Here is a 16,837-nt window from a genome sequence, read left to right as displayed (position 1 = left end):
TCTGAAAGCACACAGTCTTCATTCCCACCTTTATTACTTCCATAAAATTTAGAATATGTGAGTGAAGAACATGGTGAACGATGACCAAGATATTAAAGAAATGGGAAAAAGATACCAGGGAAGATGGAGCGTTTCAATGATTGGAGACTACTGTTGGAAGTTTCAGAGAAATCTTCCAGATGCCTTCTACAAGCTAAAAGCAATCTCGCTGGGAAAAATAAATGTGTTTAGTGCTTAATAATAAATGTAATTTAAATAAAAAAATAAGTTTTGTCACGCAATTATAAATATTAAAATTTGTTTTAGTCTTTTATCCCTTATTTTATGATACCAGGGAAGATGGAGTGTATCCAAGATGGCAGACTACTGCTGGACACTTCAGAGAGACCTTCCAAATTCTTCCTAAAAGCGAAAATATATCAAAAAGAGTCTCACGAGGAGTGCTTACTAAAAAATGTAATGTAAATGTGGGACGAGCCACAATATATTATATTATTATATTTCAACTTTTTATACAACATGGCAACATCATGTCAGCAAGTCAGCTGTGCCTGGCTTACAAGAAACGCTGAAACGAATACAATACAAAGCGAGACAAGGCATACATAGTTAACCTTTATGCTTGAGCACGCCCGTTGCGATTGCTATATAGGACTGGACATCATACGATGAATTCTCTTCTCCTGCTGGCAGCCACCGCGTGTGCGTCGTACAATAACCACCACAACTGGTGACCCCGACGTGATCAATTGTTTTACCTCGATTCATTAAACTAATTTTAAAATTCGCTAACTATTTCAGCTACAGTGCATCTCGTGTACTAAAATAAATTACGCCAACACTTTTCAACTACAGTGAACTTTGTGTATTGGTTTTTGTGCTAATCTGCGCACGTGGCTGCCCACGCATACGACCGATTGAAGGACAACTGGAGTATTCCTGCAGTACCGATCATTACTGTCTTGGGAGCACATACAACTTTTCAACTATTTTTTTTTTTTCGCTAAATCGCAATACCATATAGCGCGAACGTGCAAGTGGAAGACAGTATAACGCCAATTTCAACGTGTTTCTATACGATGGCTGCTCTTCAATGACCGAGGGACAATTTCATCTCGGCGGAATTTTCAATGATTTATGCAATACCACTACACTTCTTCACATCTTGACGCAAAGGCCGCCCCAGAAGTGAAAGATCTTCTTTTGAACGTTCCCACAGAAACGCCGTACACTCGCCTGAAAGGGACACTGGTTGAACGCCTTTCGCTCTCTTGAGAAGCACGACTACAACAGCTTCTCGATCGAGAGACCCTGGGTTATAGAAAACCCTGGCAATTTCTGCGCCATTTCAAAATTCTCGACAACACCGTTCCGGACAACATTCTTCGAACTAAGTGGCTCAGCAGACTTCCGAAGTCAATGCAATTTATACTTGCATCCCAAGCGGATTGATTGACGTATGACAGATTTGCTTGTTAAAAGAGTGAGTAATTGTGCTTGCTAAAAAAAATTAAATAATTTTGGTGGAAAAATGCAGAAAACTAACAAAATCTGCTCATCAATCCGGAGAATCCAAAGCGCAGCTTTCAGGTGTATTGGAGTGCAGAACCAGCGACCTAAAACCATTGACTAATTTGTATTGGAAGGTTTGTAATTTCGCCGATATCACTTTTTATTGGACACAGAGGAGAAAATCATTAGCTGATTTCTAGACTTTTTTGGCGCCATAAGAAATTACTTATATTACATTAGCCTAAAAGTATACCAAACATTTAGATAAATAACACTGTGATAGTCAAAAAAAAAAGTCGGTCCTACGAATCGAACTGCATCATTACTTTTTTGAGTTACAATCATGGTTTCATACAAACATTTTTGTTGAAGTTTTTCATCAAAGTGGCCCATTGTAAGAGAAAGGCACATTTTTCTTCGGTCTCTAACTTTTTTAATGTTGACTTTTTGGTAAACTTTCTTTGGCAAAGCTTCTCAGAATAAGTCCGTCTTTAAGTTCTTAGATGACTGTAAACCCCAAAATCAATGTTTTTTGTGTCCTTATAGCCAATATGTCGAAAAAACTGAAATTAAATCCATTTTTTAATGTTTTTTCCCTCACGTTTTGTCAATATTTTAATAAGCAAAGACAACGATCTGAGCAAACTAACCATTAGAAAAAAACTTAACAAAATTTGTATTTTTTAAAAAAGCTACACAACTATGTTTGTGTGCTGTTTTATTTTTTTTTTTGTATCTTAAAAGTGTTATCAATAAGTTTCATAAATTTGTACACAATATTTAAATTAAATTTAACAAGACTCATCTATCAATGTCCAACACAAATCAGCAAGCAACGAGTCAAGCTTTTAACCACTGCACTGATAATAAATAACAACAAGTAACGTTTGAAAGAAACGTTAAATGCTTGCCTAAGAGTCAAAATTTAAGCATAGATTGCAGTAGTTAATTTGACTTTGAGTTCGTGGAAGGAACATTGTTGTATGTTAAGAAAATAAATTAAAATGAATAAGTGTCCAATTGGCCTATCGTTGTTCTGCTACGTATGTGGAAAATTTACAAGCCCTCGGAGTAGACGCAAAATATCTTCGGGAACTGCCGGCATCTACGAGGAATATTTCGATTTGCCCGTTATAAGAGACGTAGATTGGGTGCCAAATACCATTTGCACGCAATGCAACAACAACCTGCATAACTGGTCAAAAAGACTGTGCCTAAAAATAGGATTCGGCATCCCAATGATTTGGATAGATCCACAAGGGCATCATACTGGTAACTGCTACGCGTGCAAGAACAAACGGGAGGAAAAACATTAAAAAAATGGATTAAATTTCAGTTTTTTCGACATATTGGCTATAAGGACACAAAAAACATTGATTTTGGGGCTTACAGTCATCTAAGAACTTAAAGATGGACTTATTCTGAGAAGCTTTGCCAAAGAAAGTTTACCAAAAAAGTCAACATTAAAAAAGCTAGAGATCGAAGAAAAATGTGCCTTTCTCTTACAATGGGCCACATTGATGAAAAACTTCAACAACAATTTTTGTATGAAACCATGATTGTAACTCAAAAAAGTAATGATGCAGTTCGATTCATAGGACCCGAAATAGGGGGAACCCGTCGAATTTGGTCTTGTCTTTTTTTTTTTTTGAAAAAAGCTGTCACAGTGTAATTATTCGCAAGGCAACTGAGTTATAGGTTTGTCAAGTATTATTTATTTATATCTTTAATTGTTTATATGAATATAATTATAAACAAATTTTAAAATCAGTTATGCCAATTATCGAAACATCACTTCCAGGAGGGGGCAAATTAAATAAAACTGCCAAAACAGATGTCACAATCGAAGAACTGACAGAAAAGCAGGAGGAAATGAAAGAAATGTGTAAAAAACTTTCACTGGAAGTAAATACTTCAAAAGCCGAAAATATAAAGCTCAAGTCCAGTGATGTAAAGAAAATTCAGAATTTGGAAAATAAGGTTGAATTCTCAAAAGATGAGGAAGAACTAGCTAGAGAAACGGAATGGATTCTAAAAAAAGACCAGCTAAAAAACGAAAAGCGGAATATTCTCCTGATCTTCAGGAAAAGCAGATAACGCAACATCAAAACCGCTTACCCCTAAAAATAGTTCGCGACCTCCACCAATTATGGTGTATGGTAATGATACCAATGGCAGTAATTATCAGTAACTATAATATATGCTATTGCAAAATTAGAAGCAAAAACAATTTTACCATTAAACTTTTAAATAATGGTATATATAAAGTAAATACTTTCTCCATAGAGGACTGCCGATGTATATATATGAATGAACTTTCGTGCAGAAATATATCTTGGTATAGCTTTGAGAATAAGCAAACGCGGCCAATTAGAGTTACTAAAAAATTTGCATTATTCTAGGGATCCGAAATCGATTATTATTGACTTAAAAGAGCAAGGATTAAATACACTGAGTGCTGTCAATGGTCTTCATTGGAAAACTCCCCTCGACATGTTTTTGGTAACATTCGATCCCATGGAGAATATAAAAAAGATTTACGAAACCAAAACTATATTGAACTCAATTGTTTCTATTGAACCGGTAAAACTGCCTAAGCTGATAACACAATGCAAACATTGCCAGTCATTTGGCCACACACAAAACTATTGTGGCAAGCAACCAAGATGCGTTAAGTGCGCCGGTAAGCACAAGACATCTGAATGTTCGAAACCAGAGAAAAAAGCCTAAATGCTTGTAACTGTGGCGAAGCACATCCAGCCAACTATAGAGGGTGCATTGTTGCCAAAGAATTACAGAAAATACTAGCTAACACAATTGACCACAAAAAAGGTGATGGTCTAGCCCAAAAAGTAGAAGGTTTTGTAGACTTTAAAACAAAAAACAATGAACATCAACAACAAGAAGATCCTAAAATTACAGCTGAAACATCAAAAAAATTTACTTTTGCTCATGTTCTAAAAGCAAATAATAATGATAATATATCCAGTAACAGCATTTTATCACCGATCTTACAGAAACTTAATAAAAAAGACGAATTCAACGCTTATGCAAGCTTGGAAAACATCTTTTTAATACCAAAGATGTCTAAATCTATAAAAATTATTCTATGGAACTCAAATGGGTTAAGCAAACATAAGAATGAAATCGTAACTGTACTGAACTCGGAAAATGTTGACGTATGTATGATATCGGAGACACATTTTACGTCACAACCTATTTTAAAATTCAAAACAATGAAACTTACCATACAATGCATCCAAGCAATTACGCCCGCAGCAGAAGCGCAATACTAATTAAAAACACGATCATACATTTTGAGGAAGAAAAACTTTCAACCGATAAGTTTCAAGCTACAACAGTCACTATTTATAGAGCTAAAAGTCCCCTCTCACTTACCTCTCTAAAATCCTCCAAGGCATCAAATCGAATTTGAAGAGTACCAACACTTAATAAACAGACACAGATATAGATTCATAATGGCTGGAGATTTTAACGCAAAGAACACCCGCTGGGGTTCAAGGCTTACGACTACAAAGGGGAGAGAACTTTATTAAGCACTGCAGTCAACCGGAAGTTACGCATTCTCAACGAACTTACCTTCATATTGGCCATCAGATAATCAAAAGATTCCAGACCTGATAGATATTTTCATTGTCGGCAAAATATCCAGAAAAACAGCGGCCTTGTTTCATAAACGTATAGATTGGATGATGGATGAAAACACTCCAGCTCTGAAAGTGTTCGACGCAGTACCCGCCGCGGGAAGCAGAGGAAGAGGAAGACCTCCACTCCGTTGGAAGGACCAAGTGGAGAAGGACCTGGCCTCGCTTGGAATATCCAATTGGCGCCACGTAGCGAAGAGAAGAAACGACTGGCGCGCTGTTGTTGACTCGGCTATAATCGCGTAAGCGGTGTCTACGCCAGTAAAGAAGAGAAGAAGACAGCTTGGAAAAGTACACCGAAATTAAAGAAAATTGCTATAAACTCTCAATATTCTAATGATATAAAAGAAATAATTAAATTAAAGAGAAAACTACGACGTAAGTGGCATTAAAATCGTTGCTCAGCTGATAAATCTATTTTAAATAAAGTCTCTAAAGATCTTAATCGGAAAAACAAGAGGTTTAAAAATTATAGTTTCGCAAAATATCTTCGGCCCCTAAGCAATGGAAAAAAATCCTAATACTCTATTTGCAAAAACTGTAAAAGACTACAAACACCAAAAACTCAAGTATGACCCATTAAAATAAGTGCTGATAGCTGGGCCAGAGATGATTCAAAAAAAGCAGAAGTATTTTCGAATTATTTAGCTAAAAGATTCTCCCCATATGAAACACACGTAGATTATCCTACTGCTTCCAGTCAAGAAAGCGAAGAAATCTCAAGTTGCACAAGCAGTGAGCTAAGTAAGGAAATCAAAAATCTGAAAAACAAAAAATCCCCCGGTTACGACCTGATTACTGTCGCGGTCCTAAAACAGCTTCTTCAAATAATTATAAAAAAATTACCAACATTATTAACGCGGCTTTTCGTTTTAAATATCACTTCTACCGATAATACTCGTATAGAAGCTTTTTGAGAAAATTCTCATAAAACGTATCAATAAAATCATTGAACGAAAAACCATAATTCCAGCGCAATTGGGGTTCGAGCCAATCATTATACGATTGATAAAATCCACAGGATTACACACATTATTAAAAAAGCCTTTGAGGAAAAAAAATTCTGTTCTGCCGTGTTTTTGGATGTTGCAAAAGCGTTCGATAAAGTTTGTCACAGAGGACTGCTTTCGAAATTGAAACTGATTTTACAGAAACAGCATTATAATATCATAAAATCGTATTTATCAGATCGCTACTTTCGCGTTAAACAATGAGACAAATTCTATTCTTCTATTCTTAGGGAAATAAATGCAGGAGTTCCACAAGGTAGTGTGTTGGGCCCTTATACTAACGCAAACAGTAAGAAAGTCGTCCAATAATTTCAAAATTACTACGACTAATTGGCAAAGCGACTTGGTATTGTGTGCTGATATAGAGCGTGATCTAGGCGTAAACTCGGTTAACTCAGAAATATTAAAAATTGCAACAGCACATAGTGAATTATTGCTACAGCATTGTAACGAAGAAGTAGCTATGTTAACTTCTAGAGATGGACCAAGACGACTCAAACGCCTCAAACCCAGCGATCTTTCAATTAGCCAATACCCTCATAGTAGTTTTTTGATTTTGTAATTATATGTTTAAGTCATATTCAAGCTGCTTGTTAGTCATTTCTTTTATTTGAACTAGTTGCAATGTATAAACAAAATATAAAAAAATCCCAAGCGGATATGAGTCTCGATAAACTCCCGTCTCAGACAAAATACGCGACATCGCACTACCAGCAGAAATTAATTCGCTCCAAGAACCAACAACAACATCAGCAGTCGAATCATCGAGACGGGTCTCGAAGCTTCGATTATCGAGCTAGCTTCCAGTTTTAATCGGCAGAACATATCTCGTTCCCGTTATCGTCAGCACTTTCGTTCGCGCTCACCTTCACCAGCATCAAACACTCGGCATCATCAAAAAACTTCGGCAATAAAGCGAAACGTTGCTGATCGTCTTGCTCATTTTAGGGAAATCTACCGTCGGACCGTCGCACCATGGCCGTCCGAACGTGTCAACTATAATCTCACAGCAGCAAATGGATCGACGATAAATACGTATAGTTGCATAATTCTCTCATTAAATTTTGGCCTCAGACGATATTTTAAATGGCGCTTCGTGGAGGAGGACATAACGAAACCTTTTTTTGGCGCAGATTTCTTGGCTCATTTCGGCATATTACATGACCTCAAGAATAGCTGCCTTATCGACTCGATAACTGGACTAAAAGCCGCATGTAAGCTTTAGTAGCCAACATTATTTCGGAAATTATAGTACTGCCCGTCGACCCTATAGGGGCAGATACATTAAATAAGTTTCCTTACCTGACGAAGCTCAAAGGAATCTGTCATCCAACAAAACATACGACGCAGCACCACACATATACTACACCGCGTCCTCTTGTTTCTTTTAAGGCCCAAAGACTTGTTCCCGACAAACTTAAAATCGCTAAGACAGAGTTCGACAAAATGTTTCAACTAGGAATCACTCAACGTTCGAAGAGCTCCTGGTCATCTCCGCTCCACCTGGTTTCAAAAAACTCTGGCGTAGATTATCGACGACTTTACTGCCAATTTTATCATCAAAACAGTATTTTCAACAATTGATCTAGTACGCGTTTTTAATCAAATACCTCTTTCCAAAGAAGATGTTGACAAAACTGCAATTATAACATCGTTTGGTATTTTCGAATTTCCATGATGTTCGGACTTCGGAAACATTCCAACGATTTATCGACGAGGTAACACGGGGATTAGGCGATTTCTTATTCTCATACATAGACGACATCCTAATCGCTTCCAAGAATGTTACGCAACACTACAATCATCTGCGCTTAATTTTGCGAACGACTGCCACATTACAGGCGCCCTTGCACCAATACATTCAAGAGACTTCAATAAAAAGTTCTCACCCGGTCCTCTGGACACCAGAAGGGGATGCAGCGTTCAATCAATGCAAAGAAGAAATACGTAAAACAAGAATATTAGCATACCCTGATAAAACGTTCCCTTGGACAATATTTACTGATGCCTCAGAATATGCTTTTCTTTCCTAAAATCAATAGTTTCGGCGTACGAGCACCGTAAAGTATAATTCAATACACGTTTCGACAAAAATACTCATTTCCACACCACCATGAGGTAGAGAAATCGGCGCATTTTTTATAGTGGTATCCCCAGTAGGTCTAATCCACATCTGACTCACTATTTAAATATTCAGGTCAATTTCCGTCGCTTCATGCTTCTTGACGGAGCAGGTGTTGGGTTTTCATCGTCTTCATCGTGGTTCTTTTCGTTCTCGATTTCACCGTTTATTTGATCGAGAATAGTGTCCGTTTCTTCTTCTTCAATGTCATCTTTAGACAGAAATGGCGAATTATCGCAAGAACCACCACAGATCGTGCACACAACGGAGCACTTCAGTCCTGCTTTTCTGCATCCGCAAGCTTTTTGACAGCCTTTCTTGCATTTGCAAAAAATAAGTTTCAGTAAGCTTTCCGGAGCAGGAGGATCGAATGTAGTAACAGCAATGAGCCCGTTCTTCTCTTTTTTCCATCCCCATTGTTCTGCATTTTTTTCGTTTCCATACCATTGCTGAATTTGGTGATAAGTTCGAAACGAATGTTATGGCAGAAGCAGCAGTTCTGTTAGTGGTAACGACGTAATATTGAATTTTCTCTTATATGCTGATGCTGCGAAGCATGCATATCTGTATTTATTTAGAGATGTACTTTTCCGATTTTTCGCATCGCTGCAGCTGTATAATGCGACAAGGAAACGTTCTCCAGCTTTAGCAATGTTTTCTGGATCTGCATTTGGATTTTTAAATACTTCGATAACCCCGTTTAAATCTGGGTTTTTTGGAGTACTTTAACAAATTTCATTTTTTCTTGATAAAATAATGCCGATATGGTATCACAACCACTAAAGGCATGTAAAAATGCAAAATGATTTAAGGCTGTTTTACCTTTTATACTGTTTATGGAGTATATTTGTCGTGAAATTTTTCCTTTTCCTCCTTTGAGGATGTATGTATATATTTGGATGAGTTGATAGCGCAGTCAAAAGAACGAGAAGTTCTGTATCTTCACCGACAACTACAACGAAATCGAATGCCGATGAGAAGTTTATTGCGGAATTAATTATTAACGTATCCGCATCTTTGGTGGCTTGTTTAACCTTTGACTGGTGACATGGTTTTTGTGTAACTTAACTGGTGACGAGCGGCCTAAGAGGCCGCTGCTTTACATTGTCTATAGCATCGAAACTAAATACGATAGCTTACTGCAGTCTTTCAAATCATTAAATGAATACATAAAAGAATAAAATAAAACTACTCAATAGACTCTAAATGTGATTTTTAATTATTATCTTTCTAATACAATCTATGTAGGAACTAGAATTAAAAATCCAGAGATAAGATCAACAATCACGCTCAAAAAAAAATTAAATCACCTTATTATAACAAAAATACTATTTATCATTATAGTTAAGGTATATTTATTAACAAAAATAAAATAAAATATGTAATCACAAATATAATTTTAAAAACTGGCAATGGTCAATCTTTGGTAATTTTTATTGGCAGTCAGGGCATAATTGTTTAGCGCACTGCAAGCATACATGTTTTCTACATGAATGGCATTGGTAATTAGACTTGCGATTTAACTTAGGAGGACATCTGGTACAGGTTTTCCATGATTTTGGTATATCCTTGGAGTTTTGGGGTTCTGGTAGCAAATCAGAACCCAAAATACGCGCTAAGTAACTGTGGGATGTCCACAATAATGTTGGATTTATTTATATACAAAAACTGATTACAAAGTTGACAAAAGAATTGAAGATGAAAATGGAGATACGTGTTGACAGTTGTGATGATGCGCCGAGAAGAAGGAAAGATGGCGGGTCGTCAGGCAGACATCTTATCCATGGGTTGCCATGTCTATAATATTTCCAGCGTTGCATTTGGGGTTGCCACATAACTTTGGGGTTGCCACATAACTTTGGGGTTGCCACATCACTCCCCCCTATGCGGGAAGACGAAAACGTACTCGACGACCAGATCTCGTTTGGTACTCTTTGTCTTGGATTGTTTGATTCGGCGGGTAATCCTCGGCGCTGAAAGCTGCTTTTAACCGGTCGATGGAAATGTTTACGTCCTTTCCTCGGATTTTGACTTTGCATCAGCTACTACGTTTTCTCTTCCGGGGATGTACCGAATGTCTGTTGTAAATTGTGCGATAAATTCCGAATGACGCATTTGACGCGGAGATGCCTTTTCAAGCTTTTGCTGGAACACATACTGCAATGGCTTGTGGTCGGTGAGGATGAAAAATTCTCTTCCTTCTAGCATATGTTGAAAATATTTGACTGCTTTGTATGCCGCTAATAGTTCACGATCGTAAGTGCTGTATCTTGTTTGTGTTTCGGTGAGGCGTTCGGAATAAAAACCTAGAGGTTGCCACTGGTCGTTGTCGTGTTGTTGTAGTACAGCTCCTACCGCAGTTCCAGATGCATCCACCGTCAAACTGAGTTGCGCCCTGGGTCTAGGGTAAGCGAGTAAAGTTGCTTTGCATAAGTCGTTTTTGCATTGTTGAAATGCCTCCTTTGCTTCAACTGTCCAATCAACTGGCGATGTGTCGTTTTTCTTGTTCCCTTTTATTAGGTTGAATAATGTCATTTGCCTTTCTGCGGCGCAAGGCAAGAATCTGCGAAAAAAGTTTACCATACCGAGAAAGCGTCGCAAATCACATGCTCTCGAAGGTAAGTTGAAATTTTGAATTGCCCGTACTCGTTCTTCTGGGGGTGAAATTCCCCTGCTGTTTATTTTGAACCCTAAGAATTTAACTTGCGGCTGACCCAGTATGCATTTCGAACGGTTGATAATAAGGCCGTACTCGCGTAGCTTTTTAAATACCAGCTGTAGATGATGACGATGTTGATTCATATCCTTCGATGATATCAAAAAATCATCGAGGTATGGCCAGGCGAAGTCGTATTCACGGAAGATATGGTCCATGAATCTTTGGAACGTTTGACTGGCATTCCTTAAACCAAAGCACATAAACGGGAATTCAAACATGCCGAACGGCGTTGTAATTGCAGTCTTAGGTATGTCGTTCGGCTCCACGGGAATCTGATGGTAGGCCCGACGCAGATCAAGTGTGGAAAAAATTTTGCAACCGTGCAGGGAATGAGTGAAATCGTGCAGGTGTGGCAGGGGGTACCTGTCAGGCTCGGTGACGACGTTTAATCGCCTGAAATCCCCACAAGGCCTCCACTCGCCGTTTTTCTTCTTTGTCATGTGCAGCGGACTTGCCCATGGGCTGCGCGATGGACGACAGATGCCTGCGTTCCGCAAGAGTTGTATCTCGGCTTTTGCGGCTTGTAACTTCTCGGGAGATAAACGTCTCGGTTTGGAGAAGACTGGTGGTCCTTTGGTGACGATATGATGCGTGACGAAGTGTTGTGGTTTTTTGATTGACAAGTTTTCCATCGTGATGTCTTCGAATTCTCTCAGTAGATCTTGAAACGGCTGATAAACGTTAGTGTAAGATAAATTGGAAACTACCTTTTTATTATTTGATATTAAACACAATCTGCTGGCGTTTGTGACGTCGTCGATGAGTTTGCGTTGTCGTAGGTTGACTGCTAAGTTAAAGTGCGATAGAAAATCAGCTCCGATGATGGCTTGTGACACGTCGGCAATGATAAAATTCCAGGAATATTGGCGGCGTAGACCCAGATTGAGGAACATAGTTTTTTCGCCGTAAGTTTTTATGGTGGACTTGTTTGCTGCGTAGAGGTAATTGTTTTTGTCCGGGCATCTACGTTGTTGTTGCGTCGGTGGAATTACGCTGACTTCAGCTCCCGTGTCGATGAGAAAGTTTATTGCGGATTTTTTGTCTCGAACGATTAGGCGGCGGTTTTTATTGTTGAGCCTGTCGTCGACCGCCATTGACGACAGACTAATTAGTTTAACTTTTTCACGCAAGGGTTTCGACATTTTTTGGCATCGTTACCAAATATGTGGTGGTACCAACATAAACCATTCGAGTTGTTGTTTTGCATGTCGGAACGTGACGGAGGACGGTTTCTGCTGCGACTTCTATGCCGACGATTTATGTTCGCTTTTATTGAGGCTATCTCCTTTGTAATTTCGGCTAGCTGCTGCTCGATGCTGGATTGACTGCGTGCTGCTGTGTCTGGAGTTTTGACCACGTGTACGTGAGGGGTGTCGCTAACCTCACATATCTTGTCCGCGAGCAGGGCAACTTTGTCGAGGGGTTCGTTGCTGATAGAAATAATTAATCGCATGTTGGAAGGTAACCGACTCATCCAAATGGACTTTAGTATGTTATCGTTGATCTCGCTGCCGGCTAGACTTCGCATTTCGCGCAAGAGCTGTGATGGACGCATATCACCGAGCTCTTGTTCCTGCAGTAGCTTCTTTACCCGTTTCTGCTCCGAGTCCGCGAATTGTGTTATTATACGATTTTTCAACGTTGTGTACAATTCGCTGTTCGGTGGATTAAGGATTATGTCGCTAATTTGGGCTAGCACGTTGCTTTCGATCGCGGCCACGACGGTGTGGTACTTTGTTTTGTCGCTCGTTATGCCCGCCGTGATGAATTGCGACTCGACCTGCGCCATCCACAGTTCTGGCTTTGCGTGCCAGAATGGTGGGATTCTGATGGAAACTTTGGCCACTTCCACGTTGCGATTTTGGGTGTCCTCTGCCCATTGGTCCCGATGCTGTAAATTCTGTGCTACCTGGCTTACCGCTTCCTCTTCTGTCATTTTCGATCACGTCGAGGTCACCAATATGTGGGATGTCCACAATAATGTTGGATTTATTTATATACAAAAACTGATTACAAAGTTGACAAAAGAATTGAAGATGAAAATGGAGATACGTGTTGACAGTTGTGATGATGCGCCGAGAAGAAGGAAAGATGGCGGGTCGTCAGGCAGACATCTTATCCATGGGTTGCCATGTCTATAATATTTCCAGCGTTCCATTTGGGGTTGCCACATAACTTTGGGGTTGCCACATAACTAACTCTGTGTGAGTTCACGAATTTTCTCATTTGTCCACTTCAATATTTCTTTTAAGATATCCGGACTCATTATTTTCTTCCACAGTGAAAAGGGGTCTCTTTCGTCGTGTACATTCAACCTCGATTCCGGCACACAAGCTATAATGTTATGCTGGCTTGTTCGTGCAACTCTGTTTGGCGAATTTTTTGCCCACTTAAACGATTCTTACCAAAGAAACATCTAACAAATCTTGATAACGGTTCATCATTACTGTCACTTTCTGACTGCAGATTCCCTTGAATTAGTTTTTCATCTTCAGAAGCACTTTGTTCGCTGCGAGTCGTGATCACTTTGGTCTAGGGTGAAGATTTTGGGAACATTTTCAGCTTCTGATCCACTTAAATCTTCCTGAGCCAAATAAACTTCAATCACACTGTTCGACACTACATTTTTAACTCCTAACTCCTTACGCTTCTTTTTAGGAGGTTTGGAATCACTCATTGCTAGTAATAACCGTGAAAATACGAAAAAACAATAAAGAAAAATTATATTAAAAAGTTACACAACGGGTGACGTAAGGTCTGAGAGGCCCATGCCGAAGTTTATGTCGATGTAACTTATCGATATGAGACAATACGACGCAACTGTCCCACTGTACGGCGTGGACACAACTAAACTCGAAGCTACTGGGACTTTGAAACAAAGGAAGCGCAGGGAAGGGGGTGAAATGATGTTTCATTGACTCCGCTCGGCCTGTGAGACCACTTGTCACCAATTAAAGGTTAATCAAGAAGTGTTCAGCTTCAAATTTTATCTTCAACATTTCAATGAGGCGGTTCTTGTTTGCATCGTTACCCAGGAATTTACTTTGGGATAGAGTTGGCGTCATTGTTTCGTCGAAAAGTATGTCTACTGAAGCAGTTTTTCGTGATCGTCGGGATCGTTCTACACACTTGGTACTACGAGCTGCTACATCTTCTGGTTATTCATCAAATACTATAATGGCATTGGAGGTATAGTGCGTTCGGACGTAAGTAATGTATTTATTGCAAATAGATGAAAATAATTCGCCCTGTTGCCAAACTACTCGGTGTAATAAGTATCCTCCATCGATGATGTAACGGGTGATTTTTTTGAGGTTAGGATTTTCATGCATTAGTATTTGACAGATCACGTGGGATTTCAGACATGGTGTCAAAGAGAAAGATGCTCAGTATGCTTTGACATTTCATCATGAATAGACTTACTAACGAGCAACGCTTGCAAATCATTGAATTTTATTACCAAAATCAGTGTTCGGTTCGAAATGTGTTTCGCGCTTTACGTCCGATTTATGGTCTACATAATCGACCAAGTGAGCAAACAATTAATGCGATTGTGACCAAGTTTCGCACTCAGTTTACTTTATTGGACATTAAACCAACCACACGAATGCGTACAGTGCGTACAGAAGAGAATATTGCGTCTGTTTCTGAGAGTGTGGCTGAAGACCGTGAAATGTCGATTCGTCGCCGTTCGCAGCAATTGGGTTTGTGTTATTCGACCACATGGAAGATTTTACGCAAAGATCTTGGTGTAAAACCGTATAAAATACAGCTCGTGCAAGAACTGAAGCCGAACGATCTGCCACAACGTCGAATTTTCAGTGAATGGGCCCTAGAAAAGTTGGCAGAAAATCCGCTTTTTTATCGACAAATTTTGTTCAGCGATGAGGCTCATTTCTGGTTGAATGGCTACGTAAATAAGCAAAATTGCCGCATTTGGGGTGAAGAGCAACCAGAAGCCGTTCAAGAACTGCCCATGCATCCCGAAAAATGCACTGTTTGGTGTGGTTTGTACGCTGGTGGAATCATTGGACCGTATTTTTTCAAAGATGCTGTTGGACGCAACGTTACGGTGAATGGCGATCGCTATCGTTCGATGCTAACAAACTTTTTGTTGCCAAAAATGGAAGAACTGAACTTGGTTGACATGTGGTTTCAATAAGATGGCGCTACATGCCACACAGCTCGCGATTCTATGGCCATTTTGAGGGAAAACTTCGGACAACAATTCATCTCAAGAAATGGACCCGTAAGTTGGCCACCAAGATCATGCGATTTAACGCCTTTAGACTATTTTTTGTGGGGCTACGTCAAGTCTAAAGTCTACAGAAATAAGCCAGCAACTATTCCAGCTTTGGAAGACAACATTTCCGAAGAAATTCGGGCTATTCCGGCCGAAATGCTCGAAAAAGTTGCCCAAAATTGGACTTTCCGAATGGACCACCTAAGACGCAGCCGCGGTCAACATTTAAATGAAATTATCTTCAAAAAGTAAATGTCATGAACCAATCTAACGTTTCAAATAAAGAACCGATGAGATTTTGCAAATTTTATGCGTTTTTTTTTTAAAAAAAGTTATCAAGCTCTTAAAAAATCACCCTTTATATCGAATTTTCAAAATTGATATCGCCAGAATAGTGTTCAAATGCCTGAGACATCGTGGATTTGATACATTTGCCATTGCCCTCGTCGTTGAAAAGAGATAACGGAATTGGAGCAAGTTCGTACATAAAAATATTTTCAAGTTCATCTTTCGAATCTATAGCGATGCACGTTCTTTGGAAAATTAACAAAGGATTAATCGGGACAAACTCGTTTTCTATCCGAATGCCTGTACTCATAATACCAAGTGATTTTAATATGTCATTACGTTAAAATTTTACAGTATGGAAATCACTGCCAATGATTTTCGAAATGCCAGCAGTACCAACTTCTTGAGACATTTGACAGTTAACTTTATCATCTCCGATAATTCCAGTGCTTATTGACATGATTTTCTTCCATTCTGGAAATGGTGGATGATTGGACAACCAATCCACCAATTTCTTTACCTCTTGGTGTGGAAATGAGTATTTCTGCCAATGCATGTATTGAATTACACTTTACGGTGCTCGTACGCCGAAACTATTGATTTTATTAAAGAAAAAGTCAAGACATAAATTGTAGGAAATTTCCTCTACTTTTAAGGAGTTATTATCAAACAACTGCTTTTGGGCGCCATTTTTTCAATATGGCGGCGCGAGCGGCAAACATACGAGGGGGCAAAGTAGAAATTTGGCAAGGGCATACCAAAATCTATAAAATTGCCAAATTTTAAAACTCCCGGACAACTTTCCAGATAACCTCTATTTTTTCGACCAAATGACTATACTATAGTGATTTATTTATTTTCAAAATTTCAAATTAATTGTCTTGCTTTTATCTCCTTGTTGTCCGATGGTTAATACTTATGTGAAATTATTAAATTTCCAATGTCGTAGAAAAAAATCGATAAATTAAATTTTTGCAGGTTTTTGTATTTTTTCCTACTGGGTCACCTTTTTCATTTCCTACTGGGTATTTGTCTTTTGACGTGCTGTTCGCCAGCAATTTTTGTCATCAGCAAATATTATATAAGCGAATTGCGCTATTCGTATGTAGATATGTAAATGCGAGTGTATATTTATTTATAATAACGGGTGATTTTTTTGAGGTTAGGATTTTCATGCATTAGTATTTGACAGATCACGTGGGATTTCAGACATGGTCTCAAAGAGAAAGATGCTCAGTATGCTTTGACATTTCATCATGAATAGACTTACTAACGAGC

At 38.8% G+C, this 16,837-nt stretch overlaps 1 protein-coding gene across 19 annotated transcripts in view; it reads left to right on the top strand.

Annotated features, from left to right (window-relative positions):
* LOC105233177 (zinc finger BED domain-containing protein 4) overlaps positions 1-16,837 on the top strand; it is a 454,786-nt gene that overhangs the window by 190,330 nt on the left and 247,619 nt on the right. The window contains exon 5 of one of the 19 annotated variants that reach the window (XM_049449888.1): positions 13,687-13,941. The exons of 17 other annotated variants lie outside the window; for them this stretch is intronic. In XM_049449888.1, the coding sequence (XP_049305845.1) occupies positions 13,687-13,742 (56 nt within the window). In that variant the 3' untranslated portion in view covers positions 13,743-13,941. One more of the 19 variants, XM_049449887.1, reaches the window with a different exon arrangement.

Source organism: Bactrocera dorsalis, chromosome 2 (assembly GCF_023373825.1).
Source record: "Bactrocera dorsalis isolate Fly_Bdor chromosome 2, ASM2337382v1, whole genome shotgun sequence".
Lineage (NCBI taxonomy): Eukaryota > Metazoa > Arthropoda > Insecta > Diptera > Tephritidae > Bactrocera > Bactrocera dorsalis.
The sequence above is the reverse complement of the archived record's forward strand: the minus strand, read 5'-3'. Positions and strand labels throughout refer to the sequence as shown.